The 24,090-nt window shown below is 54.4% G+C and overlaps 2 protein-coding genes across 16 annotated transcripts in view; both read left to right on the forward strand.

Moving 5' to 3' along the window:
* The window catches only part of ZNF775 (zinc finger protein 775), a 19,118-nt gene extending 12,692 nt beyond the window's left edge, over positions 1-6,426 (forward strand). For 4 of the 5 annotated variants that reach the window (XM_063642345.1, XM_063642344.1, XM_055284495.2 and 1 more), the window contains one exon: positions 4,309-6,426. In XM_063642345.1, the coding sequence (XP_063498415.1) occupies positions 4,309-5,891 (1,583 nt within the window). In that variant the 3' untranslated portion in view covers positions 5,892-6,426. Of the gene's footprint in view, positions 1-2,100; positions 2,317-4,308 lie in introns of those variants that run through there. The other variant, XM_063642343.1, reaches the window with a different exon arrangement.
* On the forward strand, positions 6,421-20,195 carry LOC129485192 (zinc finger and SCAN domain-containing protein 2). 11 transcript variants are annotated; one of them, XR_010121623.1, is made up of 5 exons: positions 6,421-6,474; positions 15,313-16,217; positions 16,371-16,513; positions 17,010-17,783; positions 17,884-17,992. XR_010121623.1 is itself a non-coding variant. In XM_063642346.1 (3 exons), the coding sequence occupies exons 1-2, from the start codon at positions 6,439-6,441 to the stop codon at positions 16,210-16,212; spliced, it is 936 nt and encodes a 311-aa protein (XP_063498416.1). In that variant the 5' UTR covers positions 6,421-6,438; the 3' UTR covers positions 16,213-16,217; positions 17,884-18,008. The 11 variants fall into 11 exon arrangements, 7 of the variants coding, with proteins under 7 accessions (XP_063498416.1, XP_055140475.1, XP_055140473.1 ...); XR_010121621.1 differs by having other exon boundaries at positions 16,371-17,783; XR_010121622.1 differs by having other exon boundaries at positions 16,371-17,234.
* Positions 20,196-24,090: the final 3,895 nt, after the last annotated feature.

A 24,090-nucleotide genomic window follows, 5' to 3' on the forward strand; every position in this document is an offset into this window, starting at 1 on the left:
TCTTTTTAAGCTGGCACTTAAGTCCATCTGGAACTGATTTTTATAAACAATCTGCACTATGAATCTAACTTAAATATTTTCCCCAAAGAGAGAGTTGGTTCTAAGTCGATGAATAGCCTTTTTCCATTGACTTGGAATATCTCTTGTATCATGTATCAAACGATTCTGTTCCATTGGCCTATTTGTCTATTATGTGTACTGTACATTATTGTAATGATTGTATTTAGCATTTTTACTTTTACTTTTATTTTTTTGTGGAAGGGAATCTGACTTGCAGCCTTAAGTCACCAGGCCCACCATGGAAGAGCCATGCCAATAACAATAACAACTGTGTCAGTCGAGAGCTGGGTTTTATTTTCTTTTTTTCCCACATAGATCTCTCTCTCTCTCTCTCTCTCTCCCTCTCTCTCTCTCAGTGCAGTGGCACGATCAAGGCTCACTGTAGCCTCAGCCTCCTGGGCTCAAGCAGTCCTCCCACCTCAGCCTCCAGAGTAGCTGGGACTACAGGTGTGCACCACCATACCCAGCTAATTTAATAAATTTTTTAGACAGACAGGTGTTGCTATGTTGCCTAGGCTGGTCTTCAACTCCTGCGCTTAAGCAATCCTCCTGTGTTAGCCTCCCAAAGTGCTGGGATTATAGGCAAGAGCCACTGTGCCTGACCTAGACTTTATATTTTAGAGCAATTTTAGCTTTACAGAAAAATTGTGAAGAAAGTAGAGTTCCCCTATACCTTAGCTCCAGTTTCTCCTATTATTAACATTTTGCATTCGTGTGGTACATTTGTTATAACTGATGAACCAATATAGATACATTTTTATTACCGAAAGTCTATAGTTGACATTAGGGTTCTCTCTTGGTCTTGTACCTTACATGGGTTTTGACAAAGGCATAATGTCCTGTATCACTATTACAGTATCATACAGAATATTTCACTGCCCCCCAAGTTCCCTGTGCTCCACCTGTTCATCTCTCCCTACCCCCCAACCCCTGGCTACCACTGGTTTTTCAATTCTCTCAGTAGTTTTGCCCTTTCCAGAATGTCATATAGTTGGAGTCATACAGTGTGTAGCCTTTTATGTTGATGTCTTTCACCTAGAAGTTTGCATGTAGGGTACCTCCATGGCTTTTTTGACTTAATGGCTTACTTCTTTTTATTGTCGACTAATATTCCATCATGTGGAGTTATCCCTTCACCCACTGAAGGACACTGTGGCTCTTGCCAAGTTCTGGCAGTTAGGAATAAAGCTATACAAATCCATATGTAGTTTTTTGTGTGGACAGAGGTTTTCAGCTCTTTTGGGTAAATACCTAGGAGAGCGACTGCTGGAATGGATGGTAAGCCTGTATTTAGCTTTGTAAGAAACTGCTGAACCGCCTTCCAGAGTGGTGGCAGCACTTCACATTTCCACCAGGAAGGAAAGAGCCCCTGTTGCTGCTCGGCCTCACTGTGTGCACATGCCAGCGATCTGGATTCTAGCCACTCTCATTTATTTTATTTTTATTTTTTTGAGACGCAGTTTTGCTCTCATTGCCCAGGCTGGAGAGCAAACGGTGTGATCTCGGCTTGCTGCAACCTCTGCCTCCTGGGTTCAAGTGATTCTCCTGCCTCAACCTCCTGAGTAGCTGGGACTACAGGCATGTGCCACCACACCCGGCTAATTTTGTATTTTTAGTAGAGATGGGGTTTCACCATGTTGGCCAGGCTGGTCTTGAACTCCTGACCTCAGGTGATCCACCCTCCTCGGCCTCCCAAAGTGCTGGGATTACAGGCATGAGCCACCGTGCCCGGCCAATTGTAGCCATTCATACGTGTACAGTGGTAGCATTTTTGCTTTTAATGTCATATAAGCCAAATTCTTCTTTGTTCATTTTTAGGATTTTCTGGGCAATTTGTATAGATGATAAATTTTACAGTTTACTTAAATAGGATTACACTGAATTTAAACATTATTTCAGAGTGAAGAACATCTTTGGCTTCTCATCTAAGAATATATTGCTCCTTTTCTTTAGTTTTCTTTATCTCTTTAGTAAAGTTTAATAGTTTTCTTTATATAAATTTTGCATGTTTATTAGGTATATTTCTAGTTACTTGTATTGCCATTTTTTAAAAAGTGATTTTTGTATGTTTTTGTACTGGGCAATCTTGTTGAACTCTTATTTCTATTTCTCAGTGGATTCCCTTGCATGTTCCAGGTTGTTAATAATCATAAGCAAATGGCAGCTTCCTCTCCTTTCCAATGTTGATGCGTTTCTCTTTGTTTTCCACTCTGCCTTGGCTAGTTCCTCAAGGACAGCTGACTGATTTCAGGGATGGTGAGCATTGCATTTTGTTGCTACCTGTAATGGGCTTCTAATCTTTTGCCTTTGGTTATAATGTTCGCTGTAATTTCTAGAGTACATTCTTTGTCAACTTAGTTTCCTCTATTCTTAGTTTGCTAGGAGCTTTCTTCTCTCTCTCTCTGTCTCTCCCTGCCTCCCTCCCATCTTCCTCCCCTACCTTCTCCCTCCTTTGATCCTTCCCTCCAGAAATAATGTTGAATTTTATCATATGACTTTCTCACATCTATTGGGAGTGTTTTCACTTTTAATAAGGTAATGTTATAAATTATACTGGGCCATCTTTGCTTTCCTGGGGAAAATCTCAGCAAGGTTAGGGTATGTTATTATTTTAATACCACTGAACTTGCTTTGCTAATGTTTGTGTCTATGTTCAAAGAATGAGAAACCTTTTGCCCACCTCCATTCTTGTGTTGATACTGGAGTTGTGTTAACCTTGTAGACTTTTCTTTCCCTTTGCTCCTATTCACTGTAATAGTTCATATAAGGTGGAAAAAGTCCTTCCCTTGAGGCTTTAGCAGCACCTGTTTATATAGTTACAGAGCCTGTTACCCATTTTTGAGGTACGCTGAGATGTTCTTCTAAGTCTCTTTTAGTTGTTTATGTAGTCAGATTTTCTACCTACTCTTGGGTCAGTTTTAGTTTACATTTTCTTGCAAAATCTTCTATAGATTTTCAAAGTTATTTATATAAAGTCCATATTTGAGGATTTTCAGAATCCTTTTTGCGGCTACATGTCCCTTATCTATAATCTGTTTTTATCTTTATTAATGCCGTTCTTCTACTTCCTTTGGGTTTATTTTGTTGTGTTTGTAACGTTGACATCTGTTTAAAGATTTTTCGCTTTTCTTTGTTCACAGCTGTTTTATTTCACCTACTTTTGATTACATGTAAACCTTTTTGGAAAGGTGCGTAGATCACAAGCTCTATAAATTCTTATAAAGCAAACATTCCCCTGTAACTAGCACCCACATCAATGGAAAACATTGCCAGAACCTCAGAGCCCATGCTGCCTTCCACCCACAGTGCCCTCTGTAATAGGGCATTATCCTGACTTCTAACGCGTGGGTTCGTTTTGCCAGTTTCTCCTCTTCACATAAATGGAATCACACAGTATGCATTCTTTAGTGTCTGTGGCAGATGGTTTCTTTATGGCTTCTTATTCTGTGAGCTGGGAAAACAAAGTGCCTCTGTAGACTTGTGCATGGCCCAAGGTGTGGGCTGGGAGCAGTGGGTGTGGGACCCCCATGAGTAAAGTGGATTGGATTTAACACAAAGGCAAGGCGACACCTCTTTTGGGTGCTGAGGTCTTTCTGGCTCTTGGTTTTATTGAAGGAAGATGAGTTGCCAGACAGCCAAGGTCCCAGCAGGTGAAGGGCTCCCCCACCATGGCTTCTGCCTTGGAGCAGGGGCCCCGCCAGTATAGACGGTGCTGCAGTGACCCAGGGTTTGGTCTCCCCGACCACTGAGGGACTGGGCATGCCTTTGCTTAGAAAGCTTCCAGCACATCGATCCTCTTAGAAAAAGAATGGTATGTTTTACAGCTTGGCCACTTTCTCCTTGCCCCCTGGGTCAGCAGATTTCACTGGATCGGTTTCTTTAACCGTCTCTGCATCTCCTGGGCCTCAGGGTGGAGAAGGCAGAGCAGCCGGTGCCTTGGGGATCCTGTGGCCTGGGCACCTGAGTGATTCACTTACGGTTTCTTTCTTGTATTTTTCTCCTTCACTCCTTTCTATATCTTAACGTGCCCTTGTTGTCCTTTCTGCCTTCCCTACTCTTTTTTCTTCTCTTGCCCCTGTTTTCTTCTGTTAGTTTAAAAATCTTTCCCTTCTGCCTTTTCTCGTGCCCTGTTTTCAGCCGTTCTCTGCCCTCCCGCACCCCTTCCCTCTCTCTCGCTCCTTCTCTCCATCCCACCCAGCGGAGCAGCAGTGACCTCTCTCCCTCCTCTCTCTCGCTTGCCTCTGGCAGGAGCTGGGCTGGTGATGAAGGTCAAGCAGGAGAAGCCGGAGCGGCTGCTGCAGACGCTGGCGCCGCAGGCCATGCTTGTGGAGAAGGACAAGGAGAACATCTTCCAGCAGCACCCGGGCCTCCCGCCACGCCAGACTATGGGGCGGCCTCGAGCCCTGGGGGGACAGGAGGAGTCTGGGAGTCCAAGATGGGCCCCTCCCACTGAGCAGGATGCGGGGCTGGCAGGCCGGGCTCCCGGGTCAGCCTCCGGCCCCCTGAGCCCCTCGCTTTCCTCCGGTGAGGGTCACTTTGTATGCCTGGACTGCGGGAAGAGGTTCAGCTGGTGGTCGTCCCTGAAGATCCACCAGCGCACCCACACCGGGGAGAAGCCGTACCTCTGCGGCAAGTGCGGCAAGAGCTTCAGCCAGAAGCCGAACCTGGCGCGCCACCAGCGGCACCACACGGGCGAGCGACCCTTCTGCTGCCCCGAGTGCGCGCGGTGCTTCAGCCAGAAGCAGCACCTGCTCAAGCACCAGAAGACCCACTCCCGGCCCGCCACCCACTCGTGCCCCGAGTGCGAGCGCTGCTTCCGTCACCAGGTGGGCCTCCGCATCCACCAGCGCGCGCATGCCCGGGACCGCCAGGGCTCCCGCGCCGGCCTGCATGAGCTGCTTCGGGACGCGGCGGCGCGCCGGGCCTGTCGCCTGCGGCCGGGGCCGCCGCGGGGGCGCCCCGAGTGGGCCTGGCTGGGGCTCTGCCAGGGCTGGTGGGGCCAGCCCGGGGCCCGGACCGCGGTCCCCGGCCCGGAGGGTCCGGGCGAGCCGCGCCAGTTCATCTGCAACGAGTGTGGCAAGAGCTTCACCTGGTGGTCGTCGCTGAACATCCACCAGCGCATCCACACTGGCGAGCGCCCCTACGCGTGCCCCGAATGCGGCCGCCGCTTCAGCCAGAAGCCCAACCTGACGCGGCACCTGCGCAACCACACAGGTGAGCGTCCGCACCCCTGCCCGCACTGCGGCCGCGGCTTCCGCCAGAAGCAGCACCTGCTCAAGCACCTGCGCACGCACCTGCCCGGCGCCCAGGCCGCGCCCTGCCCCAGCTGCGGTAAGAGCTGCCGCAGCCGCGCTGCGCTGCGCGCCCACCAGCGCGCCCACGCTGTCGCTGAGCCCGCCGTTCCGGCCGGGGAACCGGGCTACCAACCGCAGGCCGAGGCCATCCCGGGCTTGGCCGCGAGGCCGCGGAGCTCCCAACGGTCCCCGGGGGCCCGGGACGCGCTGTGGGGCCGGGGACGAGCGGGCCTCGCTGGGCCTGGCGAGCCGCGCCAGTTCATCTGCAACGAGTGCGGCAAGAGCTTCTCTTGGTGGTCAGCGCTCACCATCCACCAGCGCATCCACACGGGTGAGCGGCCCTACCCGTGCCCCGAGTGCGGCCGCCGCTTCAGCCAGAAGCCCAACCTGACGCGGCACCGGCGCAACCACACGGGCGAGCGGCCCTACCTGTGTCCCGCGTGTGGCCGCGGCTTCAGCCAGAAGCAGCACCTGCTCAAGCACCAGCGCGTGCACCGCGCGGCTCCTGCGTGCAGCCCCAAGGAGGAGGCGCGCTAGTGGACTGGACCTGAGCGGACCCGTGGTGGTGCGGGGGATGTTTGCAGGGTGTGTGTGGGGAGTGGGGGTGGCCAGGATTGCTGGCTCTTAGAACCCCTTAGAGCAGGACCAGTGGATTCCTTAAGGCTCTGAAGGGCTGAGAACAGTTCTAGAAGCGTCCCAAAGGGTGCTGGGAAAGGTCCCAGCGTGGGTTGAGGGAGGAGGGAAGATCAGAGTTCCTCACTGCGGGCCGGGATGTGACCACCCTCTTCAGAGGTTGGACCCCAGGCTTCAAGCACCGAGTGAGGGGTCTGTTGGGGACGCTGGGAGAGTCTCTGGTGTGAAGTTGTTTAGGTCTGGACTGGTCAGCTGTAGCACCAGCCAGACCTGCCCACGCTTCAGGATGGCCGGGGGCTGCCCCTGTGGGAGAGTTGCCAAGACTCGGTGATACCAAGGATGGAAGCCAGAGGCTGTGGCAAGGGAGAGCCAAGCAGATTCCCAGCACCAGGGCCAGTGCGGGCACGTCGTAGACATCCAATAAATATTTTTGGAAGGAGTGAATGGTTCGATGTCCTTCTCCATCCCTGCCAGCCCCCTGCCCAAGGTGTGTGTGTGGTTGGGCCCGACTCTAGAACTGGTATGCATGTGATGGTCAGGCAGGCATGAGCGGGGTGCGCTCTGCTGAGGCTTGGCTGCCTGAGGAGGTAGCTGTGCAGGAGAGAGCCAAACACACTGCTTCTATTCCTGTCTGGGGCATGTCTGAAGTGGGCTGGCTGTCTTGACTGGCTTGGATCCTTATCAGTCTGGTGTTGCAGAAGAGAAAATGGATGGAATATTCCACATGGTCTCACTTTCCTTTCTGAGCCACCCTTGCTGAAGCCCGGGTCTGTGTGTGCTTAGAGATCCATTCGCCCCAGGCTAGGAGCACAGCACTCCCCACACCCAGTTCGTGCCGGGGGTGTTTTCTCTCTTCCCCTCTCCAAGTCAGTTTAGTGTCTTCCCACATAGCCTCCTCGGCCTCCTGCCCCCAAGAGGTCACCCCTCATGCCCTTCCAAAGCAGGGTTGACTAAGTCCCTGGTGTTGGCAGAAGAGCCCAGGACTCCAGCCCAGGCTGTGACCTCAGATGGTATCTTCCCAGAGGAGAGGAGGGAATTGGAGAGGGTGGTGATGGGTATTGGGGTGCCAGGGTTGGGTAGCTGGGAGGTAGGAGGAAGAAAGGACTCCAACATGGCTCTAGAGAAGGAAGAAGTGCACTTGCCCCCTTCTCAGCCCAGATCCTTCTCTGCATGCAGAGAAGTGTTACCTTCTGGGAGCTGCCATGGTTCAGCCTGGCTTCTGGTCACTGTTCTTTAATCCTGTTTCTGGAAAATACTCCAGTTGTAGATCTATGGAAGGACATACGAAGGTGACGGGTGGATCCGGAGGATCGCCCTGACTGTTATGGCTTACCAGGGTAATAGTGCTGATGATGGTTAGCACTCAGCCAGGGCTGCTGCATCCCCATCCAGTTCTTTGGTCACAAACCATGCAGTGTGAAATCACACGGGGTGTTGTACGCCGGGGTTGCTACCACCTACTTGAGCATTCAGCACTTAGGACCACAGGAAACCAAACCAGAAGGGTTTTCCTGGGCACCCTCCACCCGACACCAGCCCTAGGGGCTCCACTGACTCTAATGTCCTGCCCCTCTCCTGGAACTCCCTTTCCATCCTGCACCGACCCCAGGGAGTGCTTGACTGCCTTGCAGCTCATCAAACCCTGCTTGAACCAGGGGGGAGGCTCAGGAGTCATTTGCTTTTTTCTCTTTGCCACTTGCCAAACTCTGAAATCAAGTTGAGCAAGCCCACCCACTTCAGGCCTCACTGAGTCCCGTCTTCATTCCTGGGTTAGAGAAACACTGCCCGCAAGGACAGATCTGTGGAAACACCAGGTCCCTGTGAATCAGGTGCCGGAGGGTGCAGTGTCAGCAGATGCTGACGAGATCAGTCCTGCAGGAGCATCTTTACAACAGAACGTGCTATTTTCCATAAGTGGCCTGTTTAATGATCGAATCAGTCAAATAGCTGTGCTGGTAGGACTTGGGGTTAAAAATGAGGCCTAATTGCAGCTTTTTTCTCCAGCACCAATTCAGGAGAATGCCTGCTTGCTGACCCCAGGTGACTGAACCTCCCACAAATGGGTGCTTTGGGTCACAAAGGGGACAGGGTCAAATCCTTCAGGCAAAGAATGACTGAGGTGTGTGACTCACTGACCAGACCGGGACTGCACGGCATTCATTCACTAAAGAAGCCTGCTGTGTGCCAGGCATCATGCTCAGATGCTGCCCGAGACATAGCCCCTACCCTTGAAGAGCTCAAGGACCTTTATGGAAAATCATTTTGATACACACAGGGCTTGGGACCAGCTATATGTTCAACTATTTAAAAAATGGTTCCCAGCCCCAGCTCTCTTAGCAAGGCTTTCTAATTCATTATCTCATTTAATCTTGCCATGAGTCAGGCAGGGCAGTAACACATAGGAAAGGAGGGTGGGGGTGGGGATAGTGTGACCTGTCCACCAGGTCCTGCTGCAAATTGACAGCAGATCCCAGGCCTCATGTTAGCCCAAGCTGCTTCTCCTGTCACATTGTAGCCTTCTGCAAGAATGGGGTGGTACTGTCCTCCTGTTTTCATTCTCTTTCATTTTAAAATGATAAACCTGGGTCAGAGGATATTTAGGAAGAGGCACTGTCATTAAGTCCAAGACAAGATGGTCAGATCTGTTATCCTAGTGGGTTACAATTCAAAATACTCTGGAGCATGCTGAGATTAAGGTGGTTGCCAAGGGAACAGAAAACAGCCATGAGTAAATAAATCAAGACTTTAAAGGATTTAGATCGGGTCTATGGCCAGGTAAGTGCAGATCTTTGTATCCTTTCCAAGGCCAGGTAAGTGCAGGTCTGCAGTGGGGATCTGTAGCCACGTGGTCACAGATGTGGAAACATCCAGCAAACGCAGCCACGCTGCTTCGTACAGGCGGTGCAGTGGCTGGCATGGGGAGCCAGGTGAGCTTGGTGATGTTGGGGCTTCTGGAACTGCCTGCATCATCCTTGTATTTCTTTGTTAGGAGCAAGTCTGGAGCTAAGAAAAATGGTGTAGGTTCTCGGAAAATGGTTGTTTTTTGGCAAGGGACATGAGCTTCAAGTCATCTGGTAAGGCGGTCAGCCTCATTGAGAGGGTTTGGTGTCCCACTGCCGAGTCCCAGGGGAGCTGCCTGACGGAGGGTAGACTGCAGTGACCAGAGGCAGCCGCTGAGCCATGCAATACACAGGCCGAGGGAGAGGGCAAGCCCCTAGTGGACTTGGCAGAGAGAAACTGGTGGGAGTGGGGGATGTGAAACCTTTTGTTATTATTTTTCAGTGGTTTGAATTTAGTAAAGAAATATCTTTGACCTTTAGGCAGGAGGAGGAGTATTGGGGCCAAAAATAGTGTGTGTTCACGTATCACTGTTCTTCCTGGATTGTGGCAGGGGCAGTGAGAGAAGGAAATGAATGGACTCCCTTAAGTTATGTCTTAGGCTAAAAAGAGAACAGCCTCTCTTGGGTTGATTGGGTTTGGAGGAGGTGTCCTAAACAGGCTGTTCAACAGAGGACTTTTCGTGATGATGACAGCGCTCTATTTCTGTGCTGTCCAGACCATAGCCACTAGCCACATATGGCTATTGAGTATTTAAATGTGGCTGGTACAGCTGAGGAACTGAACTTTATTCAATTTTAATTAATTTAAATAGCCCCACATAGCTACTGGGCAGTACAGCCCCAGGGATGATAGGATGACACTCCTATTGATAAGAAGCTAGAAACATTGTTTCTTTTCCCTTCACCTTCTCCCCTCTGCTCACCACCTCCAGCAGAGCCAGATAGTTCTGGGGTTCAATTCTGGCTTTGTCATTTAAACCATAGGTCCTTGGGCAAGTAACTTATGTAAAGCACGCGGTATAGTGCCTGGCACACAGCAAGCACTCAGTAAATGGTAGTTATTGTTGTTTTAATAAACTTGAGTGGTTACTTGCAGAGCAATTGTGCCCAGGGAAAGGGAGAAAAGGGTTTTTCCCTTGTTTAGCTTAACCCACATAAAGAATTAACCATCCCCAGTGTGAAGCAGGCCTGCTGCAAGTTTAAGGGTTTGAATTGATGTCATAGGTCACATCCTGGGTTTTAATCCCAAGGAAAGAGAACTTTGGAGCAGATGAGGCCTCACGCTGACCCTCACGTCTTCATCTAGGTCTCTGCAGAGCAACTCAGCCCTCAGTTGTGGCTGGGGCGGCAGCTTTGCCTGCACCTCCTCGTTCCTTGCATTGCATCAGCTCTCCTTCTCCTCCAAACCCTTGGGGCCATCTTTTCTCTCTGCGCTGCCTGAGCTATCAGATGTAGCTTGCAGAGGAGCATATGTTCATTCAACAGACGTTGACTGAGGACCTATTATACGCTCGATGCGTGGGACAAAGAGATGCTAAAATAGTCCCTGCCCTTTGAAGTTCGTAACCTGGTGCGGAAAACAAAAGTATGCTAAATTCCAAATCTGGGATCAGCATAAGGTGCTTTGGAGAGAGAGATCAGACTGCTGTCCAGTCCTGGGGAGATGGGAGAGGCTTGTCAAGGGGGAAGTGGTTGCCCTGCTGAGTGAGGAAGCCCTGGGGACGCAGCCCCGCAGGAGGAGCTGGAGGATGCGGGGAGCAGGGTCTGGAGCTGCCCCGAGGAGGCCCTTGGGGTGATCTGTTTGTCCACCTGTTGTGCCCCAGGGTGACTACAGTGCAGAGTCTGGGACAGGGTTCACTTGAGCTACACATCTACCCACACGGGAGCCATGGTCTGCTGTTCTCCAGGACGCCTTGGTTGTGGGCAGTGCAGGCCTTTGTTAGGGTCCAGAGTCCAGCTGCCATATGGATCTGTCAGGATAGTGGTGATCCCTGTGCCAGCCACTGCGCTGCCTGTATGAGGAAGCATGAGGCAGGGCTGTGTTTGCAGGGTGTTTCCATATTGGCACTCTATCGTGCTCACTGCAGCACCTAAGAATGGGGTGAGGGGGAACCTTGGGGGAGACAGGGGAGGGGGGTGTATGTGCACGAAACTAGAGAAGTGAAGTGCCTGAGCTCAAACCACCGTGGCAGAGCAGAGAATGGAGGCCTCTGGGAGCCCTTGGCTTCCCCGTTGAGACAGGGCAGGTTTGAGGTGGTACTGCCCGTGTCTGTGTCCACCCCCATCCCCTAGCTGTGTTCTTTTCCTTTCTATTTTGGTTCAGCTTACCTAGAAATGCTGCTAAAAATATGGGAGACATCCTCAGGCATATTATTGATTTTGCTTTTGAAAAACATGGTGTTCACCGAGTGTCCCCATTTCTCTTATGGTCCGCAAAGGAGATGAACACTGGGGGCTCTGGCAGGTGACAGCAGGGGCTGGAAAGCTGGGCAGTGTTGATGTGCTTTGAGTGGAGGCACGGGTGGGGTTGGTCATCAGCACCTGGGGTGCTGGTGTCACTGCATGAGAACTCAACATCTGTCCTATGCACTCATTTCTTTGTCTTCCCAGTATTCCCTTCCCGTTGTCTCTGTTTAAAATGCCAATTTCCTTGGGACGTGGAACTCCTAAAGTCCCACGTCCAGCAGTGAGGTGTCTCCAGGAGCAGTGAAGGGATGGGGTGGGGGTTGGGGTAGGAGTGGATTCTCCAGAGGCCACAAGCCAGACGGGTGGGGCCTGGTGGGGCAGACTGGTCCACCAAGCCAGCGGTGAAAGCAGGCAGGCCTGACCTCCAGGCCTTGTGTTGGGAGGAAGGGGCTGATTTTACAGCCTAGGGGCTGCCACCTGGAATTCTTCAGTTCCCAGGCTCCAGAAGGCACAGTGGGCACCTGCAGAGCTGCAGAGGGGACCCTATGATATCGGGAGTCCCGCATCTCTCAACGCCCTCCATCAGGGACAGCGCCACCCCAACTGCCACATCCACTGTCTGCTGCAAGGATCCCTGCCTGGGCCTTGGAGAGAGAGTCACGTTTCTCTACCTGGCAGCTACAGAGAGGCCACAGAGAAAAAAGCCTATTTAATGTTCTTCTACCACTTGTGACTTTTAAAATCACTTTTCCTCTCAGGCCTCTGTTTTTTTGTCTGTCAAATGTACACCCTCAGGCACGTTCTCACTGGGGCCCAGGTTTTTACTTCCCTGTAGTCACACCCTATTTATGTCTGAGGGTCTCAGTCCCAGGGCAGGTGCAGTGGAACGCAAGCTGGGTCACGGTGCCGTGTCCCCATCTGGGCTCTGCTACTTAGAGCTGTGAGTGTTGGAGGAAGCCACTCTGTTTCAATTTTATTTTCCCTTCTATAAAATGGGATAATAATACCCACACAAGCTAGGGTGCACATGGTTATTGGAAGGTTCCCACGAGATCATACATGGAAAAGGGCTTTGTAAAAGGCAAAGTTATATCCGAGTAAGGGACAGTATCATTAAATGGCAGCTGGAAGCTGTAATTTGGTTCTGCCCTCTCACGCCCGCTGCTACTCCAGACGTCGTAAGTTGCTCTTTTATGGGATATCTCTGGCTTGACTGCGGGTTCTGAGGAGGTGGGGTCAGCAGGGGCCTGATGTCTTCTTCCTTTCCCTCTGGTCACTCTAGTGATATAACCCAGGCCATATAGTCAGGCAGACTGGCGAAACTGTCAGCGAGGGCAGCTCCTAGATTCGGCCCCTTTGACTCTTGTCTCCAGTCCTGAAACCCTCGCCCAGGGCCGCTCCGCCGCCGGGCTCCGGCGCTCAGCCCCTATCACCCGGGGAAAGGCCGGCGCCTCCGTCCGACCCTCTTTCCTGGTCGCTGGGGGCGGTTTGTGGGCCTGGCCTTGGGATTAGGAAAATAGGGATGGTGCTATAATGGCCGAATGCAGGCCTCAGGGAATCCAGAAAGGGGGAACGTCTGGGTCGGCGGATCGGGGGGCTTGAGAGGGCCCGCTCCCTGGGACGTTCAGGCCCCAGAACCGGCCTCCGCATGGTCGCCGCTCCGGCCCGGGCGGGCGCAGCGCTAGCAGCCCCGTTTTCCGCCAGCCGGGCTGCCGAAGAGTTAGACCTCCCAGCCTCACGGGGCTGCTGTGCGGCTGCGACGACGCCGGCGACTGCGGCGCTGCAGCGGAGACGCAAGGCTCTGGAGGCGGCGCCATGTGAGTCCGCGCGGGGCCGCGCTGGGGCCGCGGCGGGAGGTTACCGTATTTACCGAGGCCAGAGCCGGACCCTCGGGGGCGGGTCACTGCGGGCGCGCTACCGTATTTGCCGGGTCCCGCGCAGCTCCTTTCCGGGAGAGGGAGCGCCGCGACTTAATTACGTATTTATCCAGGGTTGCGTGGCTCCGCGGGGGGGCGCTGCGGCCGCGGGGGGTGGGCTGCATTCATTCCCTCTGGGAGCTGGGGCTTGCAGTCGGGCGGGGTGGGTTGCGGCAGCAGGGTGGAGGCCTACGTATTTTCGTGGGGGTGGGGTTGCGACGCAGAGTTTACCATATTTCTCCAGGGTTGCTCCGGCCGCAGAAGTTGGCAAGGTTGTGTGTAAGGTCGGGTGGGGTGGGGTCAGCTCTCCCGATTAATGCAGCTATTTGATAACAGCAACGTCGCGGGAGGCTTGCCGTCTTTATGGGGGCGGGGAGAAGGGGCGCGGGAGTCGCTGCGGGAGAGTTACCGTATTTGCGTTGAGCAGCGCAGACTGTAGAGCAAAGATCTGCGGCCGGAGACCGGAGGAGCAGGGGCTCAGCTGGGCTGTGAGTGTGGCATGGGATGAAAGAACTTGGGGGAGAGACGGGGGGCCTCTCGGCGTGCAGGCGGGGCCTCAGTCAGGGGTATAGCTGGGGAGAGTGAGGAGGCTGCCCAGTCACAGGGCCAGGCTGAGATTGGCCAAGGGGACTTTGATGATCTGTCTTTGCAGATGTCAGTGCAGCTGCCTGTGGAAAAGACTTGTGGGTGGGGTCTCTTGCAAGTAGGACTTGTCTCCTTCCCCAGGGTCAGTTCCACCCTGGCCTCGAGGGTACGGAAGACAGAGGAGGTGGCCCTGAGACCCCACTCTGCAGATAGGTTGACTGAGGCTGGAAGTGAAGAGAGGCCTTCGGGGAGGTCCAGTGGAATATTCAGCCGGCTTCCCTGATGGGGTTGGGGAGAATGGATGAGGCAGGCCTTAGGGCCCTGCAGGAGCCCAAGTTTTGGTGGGGGTCGTGGGAGTGGTGGCAGTAGACAGTGCGTTTACAGGAGAAGTGGCCCTTTGGAATGCATGGCTCTGTGACTGGCTGCGATGGTGGCAGTGGGGTGTGTGTGTGTTTTGAGGAGTGTTTAGTTGTTGAGCAGCTAGTACATTGAAAAGAGCTTTCAACAGTGAGACAGGAGACTTGAGGCCTAGTCCAGGCTCAGCTTGCTCTGTGACCTTGGCAAGTATGTTGACCTCACTGAGCCTCAGTTTCCCCATCTTTAAAGTGGGGCTCAATAACCCTGCTCCGCCCCTTTCTCAGGGCTGTTGTGAGGACAATGGGAAACAATTTAAGAGGAACACAGTGCCCTGGGAAGAGGATCCTTGGGAGAACCAGCATGAAGGGAGCTGGGTTTGGGGGTGTTGGCTGGGCACTGAGTGTGCTGCTCAGCCCTGGGCTAGGCTTTGCTGTGAGGATACCAAGAGGAATCACGCTGAGACCAGTACCCCTGGGAGCCCACACCCTGGTTCAGTGACTTGGAAACCTTTTGAACACATGCCTCATTTCGATAAACAAAGAGCTGCCGCCTTTAATGTTTAACTGAGGTCACTTTCAAGTTTACAGGGTTGTGTTTTTTTTCCTGTTTTAAGCTTCGCAAAAATATCTTTAAATCATTGATAATGCCACCCTTTTCTCCAAGTTTGGGGTGCACTTCCCTACCTCCCCCTGTCCTTGAGATCTGGTTGGAGGGATAAGACAATCTAGACGAAGGTAACTGAAAATCCTAGCTGAAACTGAAACTGAAAATCCTAACTGAAACTCATCACCATCTGTCTAGTGTCTTGTGTGGCTGGCTGGCATGGTGCTAGGTGCTGGGGTTGAAAGAAGGCAGCTCTGTCCTTAAGGTGCTGGGAGTCGGGGGACAGAGGTGGCATGACTGACCCTCGTTCAGTATGATGCGTGAGAGCCACATGGTTGTGTCACACGGTGTTTAAGCCTGGGGTGGAAAGGTCAGGGAAGGCTTCTAGAAGGTGCCCTTGGGAAGGGACTGGAAGGAGTGTAGGCCGTGCTTAAAAGGCAGTGGAGGAAGAAGAACACCAATTCCCAGCAGGGGAACTTGAGCTTGAACAAAACGGGGCGAAAGGTGGAGGTTGTGGAAGGTGAGTGTCCCTGCCAGGCTGGGGGCTGGCTAACCCTCGGGTTCCCCGACCCCTCTCTCTCCACCCCCCACCCCCCGCCCCCGCTTCTGTCTCCCTAGGGACTGGTGATTGCAGCTGGAAGTGCCCATGACCGAGCTGGCGTCCTCCGGGGGCGGGTCCCCTGCGGGGGACGGGGAGGAGGGTCTGGGGGACGAGCGAGGCCTGGTCATCCACCACCCTGCGGAGGAGCAGCCCTACCGCTGCCCGCTGTGCGGCCAGACCTTCTCGCAGCAGCCCAGCCTGGTGCGGCACCAGAAGGCGCACGCCGGAGCGGGCCGCGCGGCTGCCTTCGTGTGTCCCGAGTGCGGCAAGGCCTTCAGCGTCAAGCACAACCTCGAGGTGCACCAGCGCACGCACACCGGGGAGCGGCCCTTCCCCTGCCCCGAGTGCGGCCGCTGCTTCAGCCTCAAGCAGAACCTGCTCACGCACCAGCGCATCCACAGCGGCGAGAAGCCGCACCAGTGCGCGCAGTGCGGCCGCTGCTTCCGCGAGCCGCGCTTCCTGCTCAACCACCAGCGCACCCACGCGCGCATGCCCGCGCCGCACCCGCGCCGCCCCGGCGTCTTCGGGGAGCGGCGGCCCTACTTCTGCCCACGCTGCGGCAAGAGCTTCGCACGCGAGGGCTCGCTCAAGACCCATCAGCGCAGCCACGGCCACGGGCCCGAGGGCCAGGCGGCCCACTTAGGACGCGTGCTATGATGCGCCCGGGGCCTGCTGCCGACGGCTGCTTCCCGCCCTGCACGTGCGTCCCAGACCCCTGGAGATGGCCCTGGGCCGCGGCTCCCTCTCTGGATGGGATCCCGGGAGAGGGGCAGCGCTGGCTTGGGCTCTTGAAGGTGTGGGCTGCCGCCAGGCTCCTGCCGCCCGCTTGCGTTCCTCCTTCGGGACACTCTGGCTGGCTGCACACAGCTGCTTCGGGCTCCTGCCATGGTTCTCCTTCTCTGGCCCATCTGGCCTAGAGCAGGTGAGACCTGCGGGGCTGACCAGAGCCCCTCTCAGGGCTGGGGGTGGTGGGGGTGGGGTGGGTGGTGTTGATTCTTGATGGCAGGTGGGGCGGTCTGGGTACCGGGCTGTAGGTTTCTCTGTGATGAGCTGCTTCCCGGATCTTCATCCCCAGAATGTCAGAGTTGAAAGAGACTTGGAGAGGCCACTTTCCACAATCCCCACGCCCAACCTCAGCCCCCAGGCCTCCTGGCTCCTGTACACACTCTCTGCTGTCCTTGAGATGTCATTTCACTTCATGTTTCAGTTTGCTCATCTGTAAGTTTGGGATATAGATGAGGGACTCTTCCTCGCTGGGATATATTGCAGCTACTGGATGAGAGAGGGTGAGGTCACTGGTGCACAGAGCATTAGTTGATTCTGCCACACCATGTGCCACTGACTGTGCTGCACTGGGCTCTCCCAGAGACACACATGAGGACTACAGGCCCTGTCACGGGGTGCTCGCACTCGGTGTGTGACGTGGGGCCAACCTACAAAGCGCTCTGGGGTGAGACTGAGGAGGGTGACTGGCTTCTCTTTGTCACCCAGGAGAGTTTGATGGTTTGAACCAGGTCATGGGGACAAATAAAATTGTTCTAGGAAGAGCAAGTGTGTAGAAGGATGTTTTCACCGGGGGGGTTCCTGATAGTTTAGTGACTGACTCCAGGTGTCCCAAGGGGAGGTTTGCCCTACAAAGGACTTCGTGGTCAGGGGGCGGGGACACTGAGATTTTTAATGAGATGAATGCTGTGATCTCAGACTTATGCTTTAGGAGGAGAATGAGAGGCACTGTGAGGGCAGACTGATGTGGGAAGAGCTGGAGCCTCGAGGGACTTGGGTCATCTGGGCGAGAGAACATGAGGCCCGCAGCTAAGAGGCCTGGTCAAGGTCTGGCAGTGAGAAAGGGGGCAGCCAGGACTCTGCTCCAGGACCTCTGATCCCAAGCTGGCGCTCTGAGGCACGGGCCTCTTCAGCCTTTTGGCAGATGAGGAAACAGGTTTGCCAAGCTTGCCTACGCCACAGTTGGTACTTAGGGGTACAATGGGTGGAAGCCAGGGCTTTGTTTTGGATTCTGAATCTCAGAACCTTTTAGCTTCACTGCTAAAAAGTGGATGATGGAGCAGGGAGGATTTGGGGCCATGTGATAGGAGCTGGGACAGGGATGTCAGGGGTGGTACGGGTGTTTGAAGGGGACGTGGCATCCCTGGGAGTGGTTTGGGAGGAAGGGAGCTGGGGCTTCGAGGGGACCTGCACGTTCAGTCCTGTGCTGGGTGCTGGAGACTCGTCCCTCCCCACTACCCCCTCTGCCCGTCCTCAGTGCTGTGTGGCTATGGCTCTTCAGAGACTGTCCTCTGCCTACCACTCCCAGGTGCTGTAGGCTAGCATTGGTGGCAAAGATGAAATTAAACAGAGACTTGGGACACCTGGAGTCAGTCACCAAAATGCCCTGAACCCAAGGTGTCTCATCTGTAAATGGGATTAGTAATCCTTGCAGTGCTTGGTAGGGGACAAAGAGGATTCATTCAAACCCTAGGACAGATTCAGGGTAGGCCAGCTGATCGCTCCCTCATAGCCCCAGGGGGTGGCTGGGCAGGGCCATGTCACGGCTCCATACCTGATCCTGATCTCTTTGTTTCTGTGGACAGTTGCGGAGTGGGCAGGATCTTATGACCCGATAGGTGCAGGACCCATCTGGACACAGAGACCAGGAATGGGGTTCCATGGAGGCCTGGCTGGCACTGCACCCGGGCATCAGGACACATCCAGTAAGAAGACCTGCCTCAAGAGGTGCACTGCGGTGACCAGTGGAGGTGACTGGTTGGAGCCTGGAATTGGAGGCAGATTCTAAGCTCTGGTGGACAAACTCCCCAGGCCTGGTGGGAATCACAGCTGGGGCAGACCTCATCCTGGCTGTCTGGCCACAGGCCCCCACTCTCTGCTACTGGTGGTAGGACGATGCCTGTGTGGAGAGCTGGCTTCTCTGCTCCTGCCTGGTCCACCACTTGGCTAGAGTTCAGAGACAGGAAGTGATTGGTCTAAGCTAACACAGCAAGTTGGTGGCAGACCTGGTTCTAGAGGCAAAACCTTCTGCCAGATGTGAATGAGACCTGCAGGCTTCATTTTCCTTTCTAAGCAGTGCTTCTAAGCACTTTGGAGACACGAAACCCTTGGAAAATCTGATGAAGGTTACGGACCTTCCCTAGGAAAACAGATAACTGACGTGGACTCAAAAACCCCAAGCAATTTCAGGAGCCACTGGGCTCCCTGAATGAAACCCATCCCTGGACTCCAGGCTAAGAACCTCAGCCCTGGGGACTTCACCTGCTGCCCTTTCCTTACCTGTCACACATTGAGCCCTGAGTCAAGGCCACTGTACAAGTAGTGCCCCTCCCTCCCCCTGGCCAAGCCTCCTTCCCGTGTTCAGGAATAAAGAATTCTGAGGAGGAGACCTTTTTAGTCAGTCCCTTCTCCCAGACCTAACGAATGATGCATCAGGTTTCTGGAACCTCATTTCCCTTCCCCAGACATTGGCAGAGGTCCCCTGGGCTAGATTTTCTCTTCTGGTTTTGTTTCTTGTTCTGCCTGACTGGCCGCTGGCTTCCACAAAGGAGCCCTTTGCTCCTGGCCTGGGCTCTGATTTCACTGTGTGGTCTCAGGGGAAGCTGGACTGCTGTGGATGCTGGTGGGAGCTTGAGTTTGGTCTGAGTCTGCCCCAGGGAGAAAGAATCCTGCTTCCACCAACCAAGCCCAGTCAGCGGTACCTCCCAACTGGCTAAGTGTTCAGCCCAGCGGGCTGGGGAGGAAGAGGATGAGGGCCTCACTCCTGGTGCCTGTGGCTCTAGGCAGGGTGAGAGGTCGGTGGAGGAGCTTTCTGTGTGTTCTCTGAGTGTGCAGCAGTGCAGTTGAAGGGAACAGGGCCCAGGCTGGCAGCAGGGCGAGGACTCCTCCCATCTTCACACCTGAACCAGTCAGCCTGGAAGCTCCAAGTTCTCACCTGCTTCCCCAGAATGAACATCAGAAAAGGCAAAACTGACCAGGGCTGGGATGGGTTTGGGTCAGGGTGGTTGGAGGGCAGCCTGTGGATCCCTGCACTGGAGTCTTGCTGTCTTCGATGCAGTTTGGATCATACATTCTTACCTCCTACTGTATGCCTCACCCTGGAATAGCAGAACGCTCAGGGGGAGATCCGAGAACGAGAAGGTGCTCCCAGCCCCAGGAGCTTCCAATCTGGCTCTGATCCTTGGCCGACCTAGAGGAAACCTCCACGCACTCCCCTTCTGTGCTAATGGTGCAGTTTGTATCCCCCTCTGCCCATCACTGTGCTGTGCTTGTTCCTGCCTCTGTGCCTTCCCCTATATTGCTCGGACATGTCCCCTTTCCTCTCCTCTACCCAGCTAAGCCCTTCTGATCCACGGGGCCCAGCTTCCCAAACCACCCAGCCCACATTCTTCCTCCCCGCTCCGAACAGGCCCTGTGTGAGCCCCTGTCCCTGAACTGCGTGCTGTCCCACGGATGCTCCAGTCTCTTCTGTGTGTGTCTTGAGTCCCCAACTAGACAGTTAGCTCCCTGAGGGCAAGGGACTGTCATTTCCTCTTGAGCCCTACCAGGGTCTAGCACAGGACTGGGCTCCTAACTCTCAGGAAACACTTGTCGACTGACTGGTGCCTCAAGCGCTGGAAGCTTGTCGGTGGCTGGTAATGGGCAGTGCACGTGGGGAGAGGGTATGTGAGTTAACTCAAGGGTGCCTTTTACTGGGCTGTGGGCTGGCTCCCCTGGGTCAAAAGTGGATGTCAGAGGCCTCAGGCTCTTACCTCCTTGGGGCAGTGGGAGCATCAGGGACCCCCTCCACCCCGACTCTGCAGGAGTGCACGGAAGTGGTCGTCCAGCCTGGATATTTCTACAGGTTGCTGACACGTGCGGGAGCTGACTGAGTGGAATAAATGTTCTCTCAACATCAGCTGGTGTCAGGAGTGGTCATTTGGGGCTTAGTGGGGACAGGGTGGTGGCCTCTGTCTCTGCCTCCATCATCTCTTGAGGAATTATGTTTCAAGGTTGCCTGGTGACTAAAGACCCTAGAAGACACCCATCAGAGCCTCAGTGATGGGCTAATGTAGGCTTCCGGCACCTGCACAGTGACTGCCCTTTGCATCTGACTCACAGATACAGGGGCTGCAGCCCTTGCTGCCTGCTAGTAGTGGACCGCTAAGAGTGCTTGAGTCAGGAGACCAGGCCCCTGTGCTGGCCTGTCTCCAATGGGAGGTCTCGGCCAGGCACGTGCCTCTCCTGATGTTAGTCCCCTTCCCTGCTCCTCTTCCTTATGGACTTGTGAGAAGCGAACAAGTAGATGTGTAAAGGATGCAAGTGCACAGCGCAGCACAGAGACTCTACCATTCCTCTTTGGGCCTCCCCCCGCAAGTAGGACCTGGCTGCAGACCACCTCTCGCAGAGCGCTCTGGACAGCTGACCATCTGTCCTGCCTGCCACCGGGTGGCCGTGAGACCTGGGTAAGTAACTTCCTTCCCGTCAATGGAAGGCCTGGCTGGAGTGCGGTGGGCTCACTTCGGCACCGTGACCCTGTGCTGCGCCGTCTGACTCTGACTTCTTCTATGGCCTCTGTCAGCCAGGAGGGTCCTGCGAGTAAGGAACTTAGGGGCTGCACCTTTGAAACGTGGGTGGGTGATGTTGGGAGTGAATCAGGCAGGGCTCTGTGTTCAACTCAGATTTCAAAAAAGGAAATGATGAGCTCGTGTAAATGAAAAGTACAGTGACTCGATGGTCACACAGACCCAGCCAGGAAGAAGAAGCCGGCAGCTCAGCCTTCTGCCTGGCAGCTTCTGGTCCTTCTCTAATGGATCTAAGACAGTGGAGGGTCCTACTCTTGTTGGCCTGAATCGGGTCAGTGCCTGTTACTAGACCTGTCTCAGTGGCCAGGGGAGTGCAGGGTTCTGAAAGGCCTTGTCACACGCACACCCATGGCCGAGGGGGCTCAGCTGCAGCTGGAGTCCATGTGCTGGGAGTGGGAAGGTATTGTTCAGCAGAGGAAAGCCAGAGACGAGAAGATGGGTGGATGGACTCCAGGCAGCAGACCCACACTCTTGCTATGGGGACAGGGTGGAAGTGGTGCAGGGAGAAGCCGGGCCAGCAGCGTTGGGGGTGGAAGTGGTGCATGGAGAAGCCGGGCCAGCAGCGTTGGTGTCACCTGGGAGTTGTTAATGCACGATTGCAATTCCCACCCCAGACTCCAGTCAGAAACTGCATGTGCTCAAGATCCCAGGTGGTCAGCATCTGCTGTCAGACCCAGTGCCACTTTGCCATTGCCCTCCAAGGAGGGCCTTTGACTCAGACATTCCATTGGCCTTGCTGCTTGCAGGGAGAACAATGATGGAGTTTCCTTTTAGGCGAGCTGGTAGAGACAAGAGGCTGCTGCCTTCCCCAGGGCCCAGATACTAGCCACCACCACCCCCACCCTCCAGGACTGGTGCACACATCGGTGGGGCCCATCCTGACCTGGCCTACCCAGCCTGGCTATATAGGAATTTCCTGGAGTACAGACGCAGTACAGGAGGGAAACACCAAGGGAAGGGCCAGTCCTAGGCACAGAAGCAGGTGGCTCACACAGCATGGCTCCTCCACCCGCTGTCTGGGACCCTCCCCCGGTTCCCATCTCCACCCTCCTTAAGGCCTCCTTAACTTTTTTTTTTTTTTTTTGAGATGGAGTCTCACTTTGTCACCCAGGCTGGAGTACAGTGGCACTATCTCGGCTCACTGCAACCTCTGCCTCCCAGATTCAAGTGATTCTCCTACCTCAGCCTCCCGAGTAGCTGGGATTACAGGTACATGCTACCACACCTGGCTAATTTTTGTACTTTCAGTAGAGATGGAGTTTTGCCATGTTGGTCAGGCTGGTCTCGAACTCCTGACCTCAGGTGATTCACCTACCTCTGCCTCCCAAAGTGCTGGGATTACAGGCATGAGCCACAGTGCCCAACCCTCCTTAACATCTGAGCCTCACCTTTCTCATCATGCCCATGGTGGAGACACCTGCTGTGATGCTCTCAGAGCCCCAGCCCAGCCACCTTCCAGCGGTTGTGAGTGTGGGCCGCTGATGTCCTGCAGCTGCCCAGCCTGGGGGCTGCCCCCTGGCAAATGACTGCCCACACGAAGGGACCAGACTGAAGCTGCTCTCCTGGGGGAACACTGCTGGCTTCTTTCTCTGCCCTGTGCTGCTTCCGGCCGCTCTCCCTCTCTAGAACCCTTCCCTGACAATTCTCACCCTCCCTGCCTGAACAAGAATCCTTGTCTCAAGCTCTGCTTCCAGGATCCCCACCCTAAGGCAAGGTCTTTGAAGAACACAAGCTGAAAGCATCTTGCACACAGTAGGTCTTGACCTGCCCCTTTCTTTGGCGGTACTGTGTGACACTGGTTACCTCTGGGCCTTCAGTGAGCTGCTGCTGGATGAATGGACTGGAAGTGACCATCTCCTTGGTGAGAGGCCAGACCAGAGGACCTAAATGCTGGTGGCCCTCACCAGCTGCGCTGAAGCCCCTCTCCACTGGAAACAAGGGACAAGAGTCAAATTCACAGGTCAAGGGTTGGGGTCTAGTCTGACCACAAGTGTTTGGTCAAGGTCCTTACCATCTCGAGGCTCAGTTTCTGATACATGAAGTGAATGGGGTGGACTGGCCGACCTCAGGTTCTTCTCGGATGCTTCCCGGACTGCTTGTGCAGGCCTCTTTTGGGTGGTGACCCCCAAGCTCGGCTGAGTGGCCAGGCCTCATGGGGCAGGCTGGAGAGGCCCCTGGGACGCTGCTCCTGCTCCTCTGGGCTTGCCACCATTCCTGTGACTCGGGCCTTGCTCTGTGCTAGGCTACCACCATCTCTGCTCTGTACAGATGCTTGGTAAACTGAAACTGGATTTTTTTTCTTTAAGCAGGAGAACTGCAGTTGCTAGCAGTTTCTAGCAGCAGACACAGAAAGTCACCTTGGAGCAGAACTTCTTTGTTTCTGGAAGGTCATCAGGCCCTTGCAGTTAAACCAACGCTAAACAAATACACACTGCTACTCTTGCACTGGCCTTGGACTTAGAAAGCATCTCAAACATAGACACTTCAGGCCAGTGTGTTTGCTCTCCTGTTTCATAACAATCACTGTCAAAAGGCTGTTGTAAGGCAGAGCATCAGGGACAGGGGCCTCCGGGGTGTGGAAAGGACCTGAAAACCTCTCAGTGGGGAGGGGCTGAGCTAGTTCTTCCCCTGGCACATGGAAACCTGCTGGGGGATGGCAGCGTCCCCTGAGATTGGGTTTAAAGCATGTGGGTTCAAGAGAATCTGAGTTTATAGGAGTAGTGAAAACCGTGTCCATGTGTAGGGCGAGAGAGTCTTTGGAGAGGGCGACATGATGGTGCACAGGCGTTCTGAGAGGTGGAGGAGGGACTGGCTGATGGGCAGAGGTGACACAGCTTCCGCTGCACGTGAGCGCTTTCAGAAATTATGGAGCAGGAGGAAGCATGTGGTGCTCCTGGAGGGAAAATGGACTATATATAGTCCCAGGGACTGCGGAGAGTTCCGTCTTTATGAGATCGTGAGAACCATATTTCAGGCTGGCAAGGCCTGAAGCACTGGCTGCTGCTTTTCCCACCTCTGGCCTGGTGCTCACTCATGGGGTCTGCTGCGCATGGCCAATACCTGTTCTTCTCCTTTCTGCCACTGCTCTTGGCTTTAACAGGGTTCAGGACATACCACCCCAAAATATAGCACCTTGGCATCAAGAAAACAGCAGAAGCAGGAAGGCCACATTCCCCTTCCCCTGCCTGTCTCCCCTGAAGCAGGACATAGAAGAGTTCTCGGATCTTC

Source organism: Symphalangus syndactylus, chromosome 6 (genome assembly GCF_028878055.3).
Source record: "Symphalangus syndactylus isolate Jambi chromosome 6, NHGRI_mSymSyn1-v2.1_pri, whole genome shotgun sequence".
Classification (NCBI taxonomy): domain Eukaryota; kingdom Metazoa; phylum Chordata; class Mammalia; order Primates; family Hylobatidae; genus Symphalangus; species Symphalangus syndactylus.